This window comes from Bufo bufo, chromosome 9, assembly GCF_905171765.1.
Source record: "Bufo bufo chromosome 9, aBufBuf1.1, whole genome shotgun sequence".
Classification (NCBI taxonomy): Eukaryota; Metazoa; Chordata; class Amphibia; order Anura; family Bufonidae; genus Bufo; species Bufo bufo.
This window is the reverse complement of record NC_053397.1, coordinates 172,358,444-172,377,864: the sequence shown is the minus strand read 5'-3', so window position 1 is coordinate 172,377,864 and position 19,421 is coordinate 172,358,444. Positions and strand designations below refer to the sequence as shown.

At 44.7% G+C, this 19,421-nt stretch overlaps 1 protein-coding gene across 3 annotated transcripts in view; it reads right to left on the bottom strand.

Annotated features, from left to right (window-relative positions):
* Positions 1-18,677: 18,677 nt before the first annotated feature.
* The window catches only part of PRKCD (protein kinase C delta), an 80,624-nt gene continuing 79,880 nt past the window's right edge, over positions 18,678-19,421 (bottom strand). For all 3 annotated transcript variants that reach the window (XM_040407085.1, XM_040407086.1, XM_040407087.1), the window contains one exon: positions 18,678-19,183. In XM_040407085.1, the coding sequence (XP_040263019.1) occupies positions 19,025-19,183 (159 nt within the window). In that variant the 3' untranslated portion in view covers positions 18,678-19,024. The remainder of the gene's footprint in view (positions 19,184-19,421) is intronic.

The following is a 19,421-nucleotide window of genomic DNA, read 5'->3' as shown; positions in this document are numbered from 1 at the left end:
TTAAAGGAGCGTATTTGAGAAAAAATCGCAATCCTCTTATTAGGGTCTCCCAGTCCCCTCACATTCCATGACATCACTCTCATGGAGGCCATGGAATCACTAGATTTAAATCAAGGACAAATACCCTCATCCACATTGCATACACTGACATTTCAGGCATTTGATCAATATGAAGCAGAAACTCTCCTGTTGCTATCATGAAAAGGGATGGCCATACTTGAGACATATAAGCTCGAGCATACAAAAACGTAATACAGAACAATAACATTATAAACATGAAGGTGTCGAATCCTGATCCGACTAACTTGGTGGCCCTTAACTCGGGGACCTGTATAGTGCAAATAGATGTTATAACCATACAGGTGTTGCTCCTACCCCCCATTCAGCAAATATGTGCAAAACTGCAATCATTAATACATGACAATGGAACATGTTGACAAAGTGACTGGTGCTGTGCATAGGGATATTATAATACTTGCTGTGAACAGACAACGAAAAGTTCAGCGTGGTCCAGGACGCACAGATTTTCTTGAGGCCCAGTCCTCAGCTTCACGAGGATCACTGAAAAACACGGTTTTATCGCCATCTATAACTCTGAGGCGGGCTGGGTAAGCCATCGAATATTGAAAATTTAGATCCCGAAGGCGTCGTTTAACTGCAACAAATGTGGCTCTTCTCTTCTGGAGATCTGCAGAGAAATCCGGAAAAAGGGAGATCCTTGCATTTTCATGCCTGATGTCTTGCTTGCTTCTGGCCTGGCTGAGGATAAGATCCCGGTCTCTCCAGTTCAGCAGACGCACCAAAAGGGGTCTAGGAGGAGCCCCTGGTGGGGGGTATCTGGCTGGAACACGATGTGCCCTCTCTACGGTATATGCAGGAGAGAAGGGTGCCTCAGGGAACTGCTCTTTAAACCAGGCCTCTAGGAAGGCCGCAGGATCTCTGCCTTCAGCTTTCTCTGGTAGGCCCAAGATCCTCACGTTATTGCGGCGCGATCTATTTTCCAGATCGTCACATTTCTGTTGCCACTGACCTACGGATCGCTCCGGGTCTTGCATCTTCCCTGCCATAGGTCTGGTCAGATCTTCCAGCGCAGACATGCGGTCTTCTGTGTTTTTGACTCGGTCTCTGAGTTGCTGCATGTCATGGCGGAGCAGGCCCACCTCCACTCTCACCTCCTCCAGCTTCCCGGTGAGTGAGGTTTGGCATGATGATATTGCCACTAGTAACTGCTCATAGGCTGCCTTGAGGGTGAATTCCTGCTCAGCGCCTTCCTCTGCATCTGCCTGCTGGGCAGCCTGTCCACGGGTAACAGCCGCACGTGTAGGAGTTGCGGTCGCGGCTCCACTTTGGGCCTCAGACCTGGCGAACTCTTTGAGCTTTTCCGCAGCCGTTTGCGCTTTGCTGGGCCCCATAGTCGGTGTGCGGGGTCTCCTCCATCTCCTACACACCGTCCACTCTGTGCCAGGAGTCGGCAGTTTGTCAGGATGGTGAAGGATTAACGAGGGTAAGCGGAGCTGCTCACAGAAGCGTGCTTACATGCCGGCTGCTGGCCACGCCCCAGCCTTAGGCTATTTTCACACTGGCGTTTCTGGGTCCGCCTGTGAGATCCGTTTCAGGGATCTCACAAACGGTTCAAAACGGATCAGTTCAGCCCCAATGCATTCTGAATGGATAAGGATCCGCTCAGAATGCATCAGTTTGGCTCCGTTCAGCCTCCATTCCGCTCTGGAGGCTGCCTGCAGCGTTTTAGTGTCCGCCTGGTGATGCTTAGCCAAACGGATCCGTCCTGACTTACAATGTAAGTCAATGGGGACGGATCCGTTTTGGTGCAATTGAAAACGGATCCGTCCCCCATTGACTTTCAATGTAAGTCAGGACGGATCCGTTTTGACTTAGACTTTTTTTAAAAAGAATAATGCAAACTGATCCGTTCTGAACGGATACAAGCGTTTGCATTATAGGTGCGGATCCATCTGTGCAGATACGGATCCGCACCTAACGCAGGTGTGAAAGTAGCCTAACTCTTCTATATTTCTGTAGCCTGCATGGGTGTAGGAACCCCCAAAAATCTGGGGGGGGACAGCATTTTTGCTCGCCGGGTATATTCTTATTCAGTAAACTGCGAGTTGTTTATATCGTTAAATTTTAAGTGTGTGTGTGAACCCCCCCCCTCCCCCCTCACACACACACTTACAGTTCTGAAGACTCAGGGGTGCTGGCTGGCTTGGCCGGGCAGAAGGAGTGTGGGAGACTGTGAGGCCTTTTTCTCCAAGCTGCTCCGGATCAGTGCTCTGGGCAGCTGGGCTCCGGGCTGGAAGTGGGCACAATAAGAAAAAAATATGTTTCATTACACCTCAGGTCAGACCACCAATCAGACCCCCAATGTTAATCAGACCTCAGCTAACAGCCCAATAAGATCCCCAATGTTAATAAGACCTCAGATCACACCTCAGCTCAGACCCCAATATGACTGACCCCCAAACAGACCTCAGATAAGAGCCCCAGTGCCTCTCATCAGCCCCCTAGTGCCTCTCATCAGCCCCCCAGTGCCTCTCATCAGCCCCCCAGTGCCTCTCATCAGCCAGTAATAACAGCCCCCAATCATGTGCCAGTAATAACAGCCCCCCCAATCATGTGCCAGTAATAACAGCCCCCCAATCATGTGCCAGTAATAACAGCCCCCCAATCATGTGCCAGTAATAACAGCCCCCCAATCATGTGCCAGTAATAACAGCCCCCCAATCATGTGCCAGTAATAACAGCCCCCACAATCATGTGCCAGTAATAACAGCCCCCCAATCATGTGCCAGTAATAACAGCCCCCCAATTATGTGCCAGTAATAACAGCCCCCCCAATCATGTGCCAGTAATAACAGCCCCCCCCTATCATGTGCCAGTAATAACAGCCCCCCCAATCATGTGCCAGTAATAACAGCCCCCCCAATTATGTGCCAGTAATAACAGCCCCCCCAATCATGTGCCAGTAATAACAGCCCCCCCAATCATGTGCCAGTAATAACAGCCCCCCAATCATGTGCCAGTAATAACAGCCCCCCCCAATCATGCACCAGTAATAACAGCCCCCCCAATCATGTGCCAGTAATAGCCCCCCCAATAATGTGCCAGTAATAGCCCCCCAATCAAGTGCCAGTAATAGCCCCCCCAATCAAGTGCCAGTAATAGCCCCCCAATGAAGTGCCAGTAATAGCCCCCCCAATCAAGTGCCAGTAATAGCCCCCCAATCATGTGCCAGTAATAGCCCCCCCAATCAAGTGCCACTAATAGCCCCCCAATCAAGTTCCAGTAATAGCCCCCCTAATCAAGTGCCAGTAATAGCTCCCCCAAATCAAGTGCCAGTAATAGCCCCCCCAATCAAGTGCCAGTAATAGCCCCCCAATCAAGTGCCAGTAATAGCCCCCCAAATCAAGTGCCAGTAATAGCCCCCCCAATCAAGTGCCAGTAATAGCCCCCCCCCAATCTAGTGCCAGTAAAAAAAAGTATTGTAAAAAAAATATTAACACTTATACTTACCTCTTTGGAGCGATGCGATGCAGGCCTCTTCCGGCCTGTCACTGTGTCCCGACTCCAGCGCTGTATGGCTCAAGCGGCCTCTGATAGGCTGCCGGCACTACTAAGCCGGCAGTCTATCAGAGGAACAGGAAAGGGACACACCTCCCTGCCCTGCTCCTCCGCACAGCCTTCTGTTTGTATCGCTGTCCTGAGGACGGCGATACAAACAGAAACAGATCACCATGGAGATGAGCGCTTCGCTTCCACAATGGAAGCGCTCATCTCAGTGCCTGCCCCGCAGCCGCCGCACACATTGCCCCGCTGCCGCTGGGGGGGATTTGACCATACCTGCCCCCCCGCATTATTTCCTGGGGGGGATCCGTCCCCCCCGTCTCCCCCGCTTCCTACGCCCATGCTAGCCTGCAACCTCTGACTGCCCAGTTGGGCTGAAACTACTACACCCAACATGTTCAGGCAGTAATAGTAAATGGATATTGGTGCAATTCTGAGCTACTAGTCTATATAATACATATGTAGCCTACATATGCATTATATAGACTAGTAGCTCAGAATTGCACCAATATCCATTTACTATTACTGCCAGAACATGCTGGGTGTAGTAGTTTCAGCCCAACTGGGCAGTCAGAGGTTGCAGGCTACAGAAATATAGCAGAGTTAAAAGCCATTGATAGGCCAATGAAGTATTTTACCATATGAAGGCAATCCAGACAGTAACATTGCCCAGTCAGCCCCCACTCTGAGTCTGAACTCAGTGACCAATTTGTTTTGTTTTACAAATCTTATCTAGTTCCAATCCGGACGGTCGGCACCGGCTTCTTTGCACGCTCTCTTCTCCCTGCTGCGTCTTGGCGTCGTTGTGCGCCTGCGCAGCCTAGGGAAACGCCATGTCTGGTGCCTAACAGGAAATGACGAGGCACGCTGCACCCGCACGGGGAGGAGACTGACGGGGGGAGGAGACTCAAGGGAGGATAGGCCTGGCACTGCAGCGCAGAAACGCAACACCGGGCGGTGGGCCCCGGGCCTCGGGACGGCCGCCTGGGTTATTATACAGGAAGGCACAGCACACACAGTACTACTGCAGGGCGGGGCCAGGGGTCCACAGGCGGCCGGGCCCCCTGGAGTGCCGGGCCCAGTCGCAACTGCGACCCCTGTATGTACGCCCCTGACTCCCATCATCCCATAATAGCCAGCAACTGTCAGAACATGTTTGGAGTTGTTTTCCACTCACCAAACATCTCAGGGGAAATTTATCAAGAGCAGGGGGGATGCATTTAATTTATCATGAAGTTCATGCCTGGTTAAAAATTAAGTGCATCCTCTGACAGTCTATGCGCCCTGAATTAATTCTTGGCCAGCTCACAGCTGCCATAGATTTTGGTCATCATTTACAGCAGAAAACTGGCATACATTAAGTAAATCTTCTGGGGCTGATGTCCAAGCCCACCCCTTTAAAAAAATGGAGAGGCTGGCAGTAAAACGCCATTTTCAAACATTTTAAACAGAATTTGCAACTTTTGTTTATCAGTTTTCTGGTGTACAAGAATTATAAATCTCTCCTTGTGCTGTGGACTACCAAAAGCAGTGGACATAATAATTAGGCTACTTTCCCATTCGCGTTTGGTGCGGATCCGTCATGGATCTGCACAATGGATCCATTCAGATAATACAACCGTCTGCATCCGTTCTGAACGGATCAGTTTGTATTATCTTTAACATAGCCAAGACGGATCTTGAACACCGTTGAAAGTCAATGGAGGACGGATCCGTTTTCGATTGTGCCAGATTGTGTCATAGAAAACGGATCCGTCCCCATTGACTTACATTGTGGCTCAGTTTCATCAGACGGACACCAAAGTGGAAAGGAGACGGAACGAAGGCAAACTGAGGCATACTGATGCATTCTGATCGGATCCTTTTCCATTCAGAATGCATTAGGGCAAAACTGATCAGTTTTGGACCGCTTGTGAGAGCCATGAACGGATCTCACAAACGTAAAGCCTAAACGCCATTTTGAAAGTAGCCTTAATCATCGCCTCTCCTTACCTTGATGTTATCATGGTTGCTGTTGTTTGTGTGACCAGTGACAGTGACCAGTGAAATAGGGGGAACATTGACCAGTAAGATAGAGCAGCATCCAGGAAGAGAGGGGAGATAGTAAGCAGTAAGATAGGACAGAGACCAGTAAGATAGGATGAATAATAACCAGTATGATAGGGTAATGACCAGTAAGACAGGACAGTGGAAATGTCAGACTATTAAGACCACTGATACATACGATAATGGGTGATACAGTAATTAATAATGGGTAAGTTGTGAGAGTCACCCACAATAAATATCATCCATAACCCCAATTGTAGTATCAAAAAACTGATTTTACTGATTCATGACCATACCCAAAAACAGGACATTGAGATAACCCATAATTGCCAACATATCTTCTTTGGCGTTCTATATCATCAATCTCAGTGAATTGAAGATAGGACAGTTAGCAGCAAAATAGGGCGGATAGAGACCAGTAAGGTAGGGTAATAACCAGTAAGTTAGGACAGTGACCAGTAATATATGGAAGTGAATTGTAAGATAAGGCAGTGATCTGTAAATTAGGGTGGGAAGTGACCAGTACGATGAAGGGGGCAGTGAATAGATGAACCAAAGGCACTGGAGCCTTATTGGCTGCTATTAACAGCTCCACTCGTCTTATGCAGTGGTTTAGATGAACCTCTTCATACACATAAATCCTCCCATACAGTTCCCTGGTACAGTAATGATCCCCCTCCTGCAATGTCTGACTGAGATCTTACCATGATCTAAAGAGGGGTCGCAGACTTCACTACAGACACACGGATGCTTCTCTCTTGCAGACAGAGAAGGGAGAGATCTTCCTCCTCCTGCAGCCGGCAACCAGGAATGACAGTTGGTAACAGCAATTATCATTCATGTTTCTGAGGGGAAGTGCTGATTGGTTGATCAGATTCTAATCCACCAATCAGCAGCTCTCTGTTCTCTACAGCCTGGGACTGGAGGAGCACACAACAGCCCGAGCCCTGAGTGCAGCACAACTGATGTGTGCGACTGCCAGGTGGACTGCATTTTCTTCATTAAAGGACCAATTATTACCCCCATAGCAAAGTGTTAGTAGGGTTGATGCAAATTACATTTCCCATTAGTGTCCATACTTTTGCTCTTTTTCCCCTGAAATACCTCAACTTTTTTGTTTATAGCAAGGTACATATGGTTAAAGGAAAACATTTTTATTTATTTCACTATGCCGTAAATAAGCATTATTATTAATCCCACTAGATGGATTTTATCCCGTTCCTGTTATTTTTCACCTTCCTAACAGAGCCTAGTTTTAAAAATCTGTAACTTTGGGATGCTTTAATTATCCAAGCCATTAAGAGACTCTTTTTCTAAATTTTTATTTCTCTGCTTTTGTATTTAACTTTTTTTGCGATATGTTTAATTTAATTCTGTATTTGGGATAAAAAGAAAAAAGAAAAAAAAAAAAAGAATATTCAAAAGGCTCCTGAAAAATGGAGAGATCTATTGCATGAGTTGGCAAATCTCCTGGGCATCACGGAAGCATTCTGGTACTTCCCGTACTATAGTCCTCCATGAACCTGTGTGTGGGATCAGATGCAGCTCTGGCACCCAAATGTACACCGAGGGGGCAGTGCCATGTCATGAAAAGGATGTGTGGCCTATTAGAATTGTGCATGGTCTGCAGAAAGGGGCTGTGCGTTGTGCCTGTGTATACTATGAAGGGGACATGGCAGACTCCAAGAAATCAAGCACTGATGGCCTAACCTAAGGAAAGGGCATCAGAATTAAAGTTGCAATGAAAACTTGCTCTGCTATATGGCTGCCCAACTGCGGTGTACAGTAGATTACACACCAATCAGCCATAACATTGGAACCACATACCGTAGGTGAACTGAATAACATTATATTTAGAGTTGAGCGGACACCTGGATGTTCGGGTTCGGCAGGTTCGGCCCAACTTGAAAAAAAAAGTTTGGGTTCGGTACCCGAACTTGACCCCGAACCCCATTGAAGTCAATAGGGACCCGAACTTTTGGGCACTAAAATGGCTCTAAAATAGTCCTGGAAAGGGCTAGAGGGCTGCAAAAGGCATCAAAATGTGCTTAAGAGCATGGCAACTGTTCTGCAAACAAATGTGGATAGGGAAATGACTTAAAGGGGTTGTCCGGGATCAAAATATTTTTTACAAAACAGTTTACTCACTATTAATAGCTGTTTCAAGGTCCCCCCAGATGTTTTAATGTATTTTTCGACATCAGCAGTGCTCCGACAGTCCCCCACTGATTGTTGACATCTATGTTTATGTGTGCGGTAACTTCCTGCCGCACTAGCTTCTGGGTCCCAGCGCAGAGCAGCATCGCGTGGTTTCTGGTGTCTGTCTGCTCCTCCGTGCATCCGCCCCCCCTGATTCATATGCCGCCTCCTGCCGCACATATTCCTCCCCCTTAGTTACGCCCCTAAACTCTGCCTCCTTCACTGATAATAAAGCGCCCTGTCCGGTGATGTCACCGGACTAGAGGGGCGTGGCTTAGCGCGGTTTGTTGTCGCCTAGCTACCGCCCATCCATGCGCTGTGAATAATTACTTTGGCTGACGGTGACGTCACCGGGCTCCTTGCGAAGCGGAAGAAGAAACTTTGCTCTGCAGAAAGGGACCCGGTACGTCACTGACTCTTAGGCCTATTGCACACAACCGTATGGCTTTTTCAGTGTTTTGCGGTCCGTTTTTCACGGATCCGTTGTTCTGTTTTTTGTTTCCGTTGTGTTTCCGTTTCTGTTCCGTTTTTCCGTTCCGTTTTTCCGTATGGCATATACAGTATACAGTAATTACGTAGATAAAATTGGGCTGGGCATAACATTTTCAATAGATGGTTCAGCAAATAACGGAACGGAAATGGAAGACATACGTATGCATTTCCGTATGTGTTCCGTTTTTTTTGCGGACCCATTGACTTGAATGGAGCCACGGACCGTGATTTGCGGGCAATAATAGGACATGTTCTATGTTAAATGGAACGGAAAAACGGAAATACGGAAACGGAATGCATACGGAGTACATTCCGTTTTTTTTTTGCGGAACCATTGAAATGAATGGTTCCATATACGGACCGTATACGGAACGCAAAAAAAAGGCCAGTAAACGGGAAAAAAAAAACGTCCATGTGCAGGAGGCCTTAGAAGAACGGCACTTCCGGCTGAGATTTTGTGAATTGCAAAAGGGGCATCAGAAATGTCTGTTAAAGGACAGGCATGAATGTAATATTTAGGGGACTATTGTACATATACAACAATGTCCCCAATCCCGGACAACCCCTTTAAAATAACATAAAATACAGAAAAATTTAAAATAACAATCTGGATCTAGGAGTAGGAGGTTGAGGAGGCGGTGGATGGGTGTATGTGGCGGTGTAGGTTGACGTGGCTGTGTAGGTGGAAGCGGCGGTGAAGGAGGAATAGGTAGCCAACACTGATTTGTGTTATTTTTTTTTTTTTAATTGGGGTATCCCCCAAAATATTGGGACATATAACAAAATAAAACTAAGAATAAGTGCACTTGAGTACAAGAATGGATGGTTGAGGCTGGTATACCGTATTTTTCGTCCTATAGGACGCACCGGCCCATAAGACACACCTAGGTTTTTGGGGAGGAAAATAAGAAAAAAAGGTGTGCTGTGTGTTTGGTGGGTTTGGAACTAATGGTGGTCTGTGAATGGCACTATTACTGAAGATCTGTGGATGACAGACACTGTTATGGGAGGATCTGTGGATGACGGACACTGTTATGGGGGGATCTGTGGATGACGGACACTGTTATGGGGGGATCTGTGGATGACGGACACTGTTATGGGGGGATCTGTGGATGACTGACACTGTTATGGGGGGATCTGTGGATGACGGACACTATTATGGGGGGGATCTGTGGATGACGGACACTGTTAAGGGGGGATCTGTGGCTTGCACTGTTACAGGGGGATCTGTGGATGGCACTGTTACAGGGGGGATTTGTGGATGGCACTGTTACAGGGGGGATCTGTGGATGGCACTGTTACAGGGGGGATCTGTGGATGGCACTGTTACAGGGGGATCTGTGGGTGGCACTGTTATATATGTGCCATCCACAGACCCCCCCACCCCATAACAGTGCCATCCACAGACCCCCCCCCAGCCCATAACTGTGCCATCCACAGACCCCCCCAGCCCATAACTGTGCCATCCACAGATGTCCCCCATAAAAATGTCATCCACAGACCCCGCCGCCGCTCTGGTATACTAATATAAGATGTCTTATTCAATTAATAGTTATTAAACATGCCCCCTCACTCCTAATAGTACCTTACATCCTAACAGCTTCTGCACAATGCCGGCCGGCGGATCCCTCACTGATGTCACTTGCCCGGCCTGCCTGCCTGCATTCTACAGAAACTGTTAGGATGTAAGGTACTATTAGGAGTGAGAGGGCATGTTTAATAACTATTAATTGAATAAGACATCTTATATTAGTATACCGGAGCGGCGGGGCTATACTACACTGACTGCACCGCCCCGCCGCTATTGCCGGCCCCCAGCTCCTCCTCCCAGTCCCTCCCCGAGTCCCCGCTCGTCTGTACATCGCAGCTTGCAATGTAAAACTGCAAGCATTCGCCCCATAAGACGCAGGGGCATTTCCCCCCCATTTTGGGGGGAGAAAAAGTGCGTCTTATGGGGCGAAAAATACAATAAATGTCTATTCTGCACAAGGTACGGACAAGTCCTGTGGGATCCATGCCTGGTTCATTTTAATAAACGTAAGCTTGTCCACATTGGCTGCGGCCTGTGATAATGCTCTCTGCCGCGCTAAACACACGTTCACACTATACACTGGCTGCAGGGCAGGTCAGCACCTCCAAGGCTGACAAAGCTTTTCCACATTTGGGCCATGCTAACCCTGCCTTCTCAGGTGCTGGTGGTGCCCCAGCTGCGTTGGCGACCTCTTCCTCCTCCTCTGCCTTTGCCTTGTGCTTCCACTGTGCCCCCGCTGTCAGGTGGGAATGCTATCATCAGCGTGCGCTTGTAGTCGTGCATCTTCCGATCAGTAACAGATGTTTTCACTAAATTTTGTTCCCTGTCAGCAATGCAGAGCAGGGGTTCATTCACGGCAAAAGTGGGTTCATGTCACCCAGCAAAAGAACAGCGTATTTTGAGAGATTTAGACCCCTGTCACTCAGGCACAGCAGGGATTCATTCACGGCAAAATGGGGTTCATGTCACCCAGCAATAGAACAGAGGATTTTGAGAGATTTAGACCCCTGTCAGCAATGCAGAGCAGGGGTTCATTCACGGCAAAAGGGGGTTCATGTCACCCAGCAATACAACAGAAGATTTTGAGAGATTTAGGCCCCTGTCACCCAGGCACAGCAGGGGTTTATTTACGTCAAAAGGGGGTTCATGTCACCCAGCAATACAACAGAGGATTTTGAGAGATTTAGGCCCCTGTCAGCAATGCAGAGCAGGGGTTCTTTCACGGCAAAAGGGGGTTCATGTTACCCAGCAATATAACAGAGGATTTTGAGAGATTTAGGCCCCTGTCAGCAATGCAGAGCAGGAGTTCATTCACGGCAAAAGGGGGTTCATGTCACCCAGCAACACAACAGAGGATTTTGAGAGATTTAGGCCCCTGTCAGCAATGCAGAGCAGAGGTTCATTCACGGCAAAAGGGGGTTCATGTTACCCAGCAATACAACAGAGGATTTTGAGAGATTTAGGCCCCTGTCACCCAGGCACAGCAGGGGTTTGCATTAGCCAAAAATGGTAAAATATCACCCGACAATTGAAAATAAGATTTTTTTCAATTTAGGGCACTAAAATTGCCGCTTTTTTAAATTAAAATGGCTCTAAAATAGTCCTTGTAAAGGCTAGAGGGATGTAAAAGGCAGTAAAATGTGCTTAAGAGCATGGCAAATGCTCTGCAAACAAATTTGGATAGAGAAATAACTTAAAATGAAATAAAATAACTAAAAATTACAAATTATTAACCTGCAACTCAGAGAAGGTTGGGAAAATAAAAAAAAAGAAAACAAAGAATCATTGCACTTGACTTGAGTACAAGAATGTATGTTTGATGGTGGTATAAATGTCTATTCTGCACAAGGTACAGACAAGTCTTGTGGGATCCAAGCCTGGTTCATTTTAATAAACGTGAGCTTGTCCACGTTGGCTGTGGACAGGCGGCTGCGTCTGTCTGTAATGACGCCTCCTGCTGTGCTAAATACACGCTCAGAGAGTACACTGGCTGCAGGGCAGGCCAGCACCTCCAAGGCATACAGGGCAAGCTCTGGCCATGTGGACAATTTGGAGACCCAGAAGTTGAATGGGGCAGAACCATCAGTCAGTACGTGTAGTCGTGTGCACAGGTACTGTTCCACCATGTTGTTCAAATGCTGCCTCCTGCTAACACGCTCCATATCAGCAGTTGGGGCCGGTTGTTGCGGCGAGGTGACAAAGCTTTTCCACATGTCGGCCATGCTAACCCTGCCTTCTGAGGTGCTGGCGCTGACACAGCTGCGCTGGCGACCTCTTCTTCCTCCCCCGCCTTCGCCTTGTGCTTCCACTTGTCCCCCGGCGTCAGTTGGGAATGCTCTCAGGAGCGCGTCTACCAGCGTGTGCCTGTAGTCGCGCATCTTCCGATCACGCTCCAGTGAGGAAATTAAGGACAGCACATTGTCTTTGTAACGGGGATCCAGCAGGGTGGCCACCCATGTGTGCCAGGCTGCCCAGAGGTAAGGACAAGCTGTTCTCTGTGGGAGGCGTATCGTCTGCATCCTCCGTATCCCCCCAGCCACGCACCAGTGATGGACCCGAGCTGCGTTGGATGCCACCCCGCTGTGAACATGCTTCATCCCCATCCTCCTTCTCCTCCAGTAGTGGGCCCTGGCTGGCCAAATTTGTACCTGGCCTCTGTTGTTGCAAAAATCCTCTTTCTGAGCCACTTCTAAAAGACTTGCCTGAAAGTGTTAGGCCCCTTTCACACGGGCGAGTATTCCGCGCGGATGCGATGCGTGAGTTGAACGCATTGCACCCGCACTGAATCCCGACCCATTCATTTCTATGGGGCTGTGCACATGAGCAGTGATTTTCACGCATCACTTGTGCGTTGCGTGAAAATCGCAGCATGCTCCTCTTTGTGCGTTTTTCACGTAACGCAGGCCCATAGAAATGAATAGGGTTGCGTGAAAATCGCAAGCATCCGCAAGCAAGTGCGGATGCGGTGCGATTTTCACGCATGGTTGCTAGGAGACGATAGGGATGGAGACCGATCATTATTATTTTCCCTTATAACATGGTTATAAGGGAAAATAATAGCATTCTGAATACAGAATGCATAGTAAAATAGGGCTGGAGGGGTTAAAAAATAAATAAAAATAATTTAACTCACCTTAGTCCACTTGTTCGCGCAGCCTGGCATCTCCTTCTTTCTCCTTTGCTGAACAGGACCTGTGGTGACGTCACTCCGGTCATCACATGATCCATCACATGATCTTTTACCATGGTGATGGATCATGTGATGACTGGAGTGACGTCACCACAGGTCCTGTTCAGCAAAGGAGACAGAAGGAGATGCCGGGCTGCGCGATCAAGTGGACTAAGGTGAGTTAAATTATTATTATTTTTTTTTTAACCCATCCAGCGCTATTTTACTATGCATTCTGTATTCAGAATGCTATTATTTTCCCTTATAAATATGTTATAAGGGAAAATAATACAATCTACAGAACACCGATCCCAAGCCCGAACTTCTGTGAAGACGACAAGACCCGAGTGGTTTGCACGCTGTGCCATCAGAGCCTGAAGCGAGTGCAAACCACTCGGGTCTTGTCGTCAGCACATTGTGTGAAGAAGACACCCCAAAACACATTGCCCAACATCTCCTGAATACGGCGATACCACATGTGACACTTTTTTGTAGCCTAGGTGGGCAAAGGAGCCCACATTCCAAAGAGCACCTTTAGGATTTCACAGGTCATTCACCTACTTACCACACATTAGGGCCCCTAGAATGCCAGGGCAGTATAACTACCCCACAAGTGACCCCATTTTGGAAAGAAGACACCCCAAGGTATTCCGTGAGGGGCATGGCGAGTTCCTAGAATTTTTTATTTTTTGTCACAAGTTAGCGGAAAATGATGATTTAAAAAAAAAAAAAATTTATTCTTACAAAGTCTCATATTCCACTAACTTGTGACAAAAAATAAAAACTTCCATGAACTCACTATGCCCATCACGAAATACCTTGGGGTGTCTTCTTTCCAAAATGGGGTCACTTGTGGGGTAGTTATACTGCCCTGGCATTTTAGGGGCCCGAATGCGTGAGAAGTGGTTTGAAATCAAAATCTGTAAAGAATGGCCGGTGAAATCCAAAAGGTCCTCTTTGGAATGTGGGCCCCTTTGCCCACCTAGGCTGCAAAAAACTGTCACACATCTGGTATCACCGTACTCAGGAGAAGTTGGGCAATGTGTTTTGGGGTGTCTTTTTACATATGCCCATGCTGGGTGAGAGAAATATCTTGGCAAAAGACAACTTTTCCCATTTTTTTATACAAAGTTGGCATTTGACCGAGATATTTATCTCACCCAGCATGGGTATATGTAAAATGACACCCCAAAACACATTGCCCAACTTCTCCTGAGTACGGCAATACCACATGTGTGACACTTTTTTGCAGCCTAGGTGGGCAAAGGGGCCCACATTCCAAAGAGCACCTTTCGGATTTCACCGGCCATTTTTTACAGATTTTGATTTCAAACTACTTTGCACGCATTTGGGCCCCTAGAATGCCAGGGCAGTATAACTACCCCACAAGTGACCCCATTTTGGAAAGAAGACACCCCAAGGTATTTCGTGATGGGCATAGTGAGTTCATGGAAGTTTTTATTTTTTGTCACAAGTTAGTGGAATATGAGACTTTGTAAGAAAAAATAAAAAAATAAAAAATCATCATTTTCCGCTAACTTGTGACAAAAAATAAAAAGTTCTATGAACTCACTATGCCCATCAGCGAATACCTTAGGGTGTCTACTTTCCGAAATGGGGTCATTTGTGGGGTGTTTGTACTGTCTGGCCATTGTAGAACCTCAGGAAACATGACAGGTGCTCAGAAATTCACATTTTTGTACCATAGTTTGTAAACGCTATAACTTTTACCCAAACCATTTTTTTTTACCCAAACATTTTTTTTTTATCAAAGACCTGTAGAACAATAAATTTAGAGAAAAATGTATATATGGATGTCGTTTTTTTTGCAAAATTTTACAACTGAAAGTGAAAAATGTCATTTTTTTGCAAAAAAATCGTTAAATTTCGATTAATAACAAAAAATGGAAAAATGTCAGCAGCAATGAAATACCACCAAATGAAAGCTCTATTAGTGAGAAGAAAAGGAGGTAAAATTCATTTGGGTGGTGAGTTGCATGACCGAGCAATAAACGGTTAAAGTAGTGTAGGTCAGAACTGTAAAAAGTGGCCTGGTCATTAAGGGTGTTTAAGCTAGGGGGGCTGAGGTGGTTAATTGTCTTAGGTCCGAGCAGAGACGAAATTGACCGTTGGGTTTGAGGACTCCAAGTATAGGATGGTTGAACGAGCTATGTATCAGACGGATGATGCCCCTCCTCTCCAGGTTTTTGACGATTTCCGATAGGGACTCGTAAGCCGCCAGCGGAAGTCTGTATTGTTTGACAAAGACAGGGGGTGCATCAGGATCTGTCTGGATTCTTGCGACATGCAGGTCTGTTTCCCCACAATCATAAGAATCCTTGGCAAACATGTCCTGGAATTCTGTGAAGAGCTCCTTTAGCTGTTGACGCTCTGACTCATTGGAGCACGCGTTAGCTATAGATATTTGCTCTTCCACCCATTCCTGAAATTCTGGAAAGATTTCAGGCTGACTTAACTCGTAAGTTTCTTCAAGCTCACTAATTAAATCATTTTGGGTGTAGCGTACCTTATCCTTTCCTTGTTGGCATGACTCGTACTCCTTTTCATCGATCTCCTGGTTGAAAACCAATGATGACTCTTCAATGTGGCATGTACCTTCTTCAGAATTGAAAGGATAAACAGAGTGGATATTGAATAACCCCTCAGGTGTTGAGGAAAAATATTGTTCCACTACCTGTTCTTCTGTTAGGTATTCATCAGGAATAAGTCCAATTACATCATTCTGGAATCCAAAAGTATAGTATTCCGAATCCATAGCTAGACCAATTACTGTGTTCTTCTGCAGGGATATGCTATGGGGAGCCAGGTTATGGATTATCATGTGTAATGGATCCTGATGGATGTTAATTATAGGAGTGGGTTTTACCTATAGCTCATTAATCCATTCATTTATATCTTTATCAATTTTGTTCTGTGAGTGTATATATTCAACAACATTATGGATCAGCTGCGTTGGGCTAGGTGGACTGCCTGCTGTAGCATAGCCACTACCCGGGTCACTGCCTGTAGCACTCATCTTTCTGATCAATAATCAATACACAGATGTAACACCACACTGGCTAGCCAAGAAAAATATGGAACCTTTCACTATTTGCACAATCAACTAAAGAATTACTCGATCTCGGTGCGGACCTCCATTTATGTCATATATCTTCTATATAAACAGAATCTTCATATAAAAGAGAGGATAAAAAAAAAAGAAAACATTAAAATTATATTATCCTTCAGGCGGACATAATCGCCTCCAAGTTCTTTTTATCAAGTATCTTAATTTGATTTGTGCAAGCAGTGAAACAAAGGGACAATTGTATATGCAAAAATATATAATCGTTTATTATAAAAACAAAGAATAGAAAATCAATACAATTGCAAAACAAATTATGAAGTTACAAAATAACACCCAAAATGTACCACACGGTGGTGTTAACACACCCCTATCTGATCAGCACAGTATGATTTAGTGATTTATGACAACCAGTGTCATACTTTTAACAAACAGACTCATATACCAAGAGAAACGTAGGATCTTCTGTTTATCAAAACAGGCTATAGCAATAACACACAGATTTTACAGGAAAATAACTGTTATCCCTTGACTCTGTTTTCCTATGACCAATCAAAAATATATGATATTAATATGATAAAATATTCAGCTCGGCAATCAGACTATGGAAAATAATTTTCCAAGGGTTTAGTCCTCTTTTCAAATAATGTCAGATCTTCCATTAACAATATGCATCTTTGCTAAGAGAATAATCAGCATTATGGAGGCGCCTAACACTATATATTCCCACAGTATGGGAACTCTTGGCTATATACCGAGATAAATATCTTATTAATATCACAGGTAGTAAACAAAACATACGTTACCGGGTCAAAGGTAGACAGAGTTCAGATGGGATCAGTTCTGAAGAACTTTCCTAGTAATCCAAAAAGAATAATCAAAGTTTCTTCTGGTAAAGTTTTCTTTTTGATTGAATGAATGAATGAATGGATGGATGGATCTATGGCTTAATATGGATCAATATGGATCTATGTGGCTTCCCTTGCTACTCCGCACACGAGTAATTATTCCCCCTCTTATCTAAGAATCATCCTCTTTATATTAGGGATTCCCAATCAGGTAAGGTGGGTGTATTCGCATGCTAATAACACCATGATGTCATATTAACTCCTAATATGGTATAGAACAAATAATGAAATAATATAATATTGTCCATCTGCCTCCAGATGGCACTGCGGTACTGCAGATGAACATCACAACTTTTAAGCATTAAAACTAAATATCTAATCATACGTTCAACATGACCTCCTTGACCTTTTAACATACACCATTGAGGAAGGTCTTTTCCTGACACTTTTAATTAACTATATCCTGGACTTGTTGGAGTTGGCTGTCTTCTCCTATCTTTTTGAAATATAGGTTGACTTGATGAAAATTTTATATAACGGCTTTGATGCTTGGCATCGGAATTTGTACATTTCACTTATCTACATCCATGAATAACTATTGTTTTGAAATAACATTTACTCTTCTCAGAAATCCAAATAACAAACTTACTTCACTGTTTCTGTACCTTCTACAATACCTTCTAAATGATAAATACATGGTATAACATATATATAAATCGATATATTGTTACACATAAATAACACATTATATGAATTATTGAGTAACATATGTTGTAAACTAAATATACCATACAGAGATATATATAATTATGAATATAGAAATTGAACCTCATACAGCAGGTGTGCCTCAAGGATATGAATCCTTATTACGTCATTGCTTATCCATGAAATAACCTTGTTCCCCCCAGACAGACATGTCTTAGGAAGTTGGCTTACTCCTTACAGATAATCCCATATATTTAGTAATAACTTTTAAATACAATGTACGTTTTATGTTCACAATTTTTTTTATATAAACTGAATTTGCCATGAACTCATCTTGGCTTCATCAGCCACATAATAGAACTTTGGTTCAGGCTGATTTTGTTCTTAAAGGCAATGAGATGAGCATTCATTTTGATTATAATGTCATTAGATAATATTGTATACGTATGAAAATGCACAACAACACCCACCACTGGTGTTAACTTTCGTTTGGATATATTGTTTAAGATGAGGAAATAACCACTGCATGCTTCTACTTAAATGACTCACTTTCATGATATAATATCACCGTAGCGTGAACTTTTTTACCTTTTTTCATAAATTTCACCCAAAAGCCAAATATCCCTAACTTTTTGTGAGTATTATATACTTGCTGAAACAACCCCATTCATATGAATAGAACACATTTTTCTCATTTAAATATTAGGCAACCTAATGTTTTGTAAGTTTTAACTTCTACATTACTATCCACGGTGGCACCTTCTGCGCTTATGATTAATATACAATTTATGCCATCTTGCATCAGTTGTACTAGGCTATACCTTTTGGGCACCCTCACTGTGTGGCTTCATTAGAAACACTCTCCAAAATGTTAAGTTAATCCAAAAAGACCTTGAAGGCTTCACTGCAGTTTTTTATATCAAACCCATTTTGATTTAAGACCTGAAATTAACATATGATCCATTTCAAAATCAGTCATAGATTAAAAGAAAAGAGGAAATCACTAGGCTGGTATAGTGAATAACCATTTATTTTTTTTGAACAAAGCTGGAGTAGAATGTAAAAAATATTTTCATCCAACTCTTCTCCCCATCTACATTACGTATACCCCTACTAGCAGTATATACAGCAAAGTTCATATTTATACTTTTGAGCATATAAACTACATTCAAGTACAGTACCCAGATGGCATTAAATATTTATGCTTAAAATAAGAACCCCATCTGCAGGCGGAGTGATAGATATATAAAAAAATACAAAGGAGCTCCAGGATGGTTGGTCGGTCCTGCAGTACAGGGATGATGTTATTCTGGATGTTGTTCCCTTTAGTGTAAATCTAGACCTACAGTTCATAGGAAACACTATTATCATTTCTCAAGCAGTCGGTCCATTTTGGGGTTAATGAAAGAGAACCCACGGAAAGCTGCTTGGTCCATTGAATCAATGAGGTTTTTATCGCTGTAGGACAGACGTGGCTTCTCGCCAAGGAATTCCCGGTCAAAGTTGCTGTGGTCACTGGGAGATTTCTACAGCAAGATAAAAAAAAAATCTTGAAGTCATAAAGAAAAACCTCTGATCACAAAAGGACATGAAGCTATTCCCAATCTACATCTAATTGTACAGGATTGAAAAGACATGGCTGCCTTCTTCCAGAAACAGCACTACACATGTCCATAGTGTTGCCTGGTATTGCAGCTCAGCTCCATTGTAGTGAATGGGGCTGATCAGCAATAACACATCCAACGTGTGGACAGGTGTGGTGCC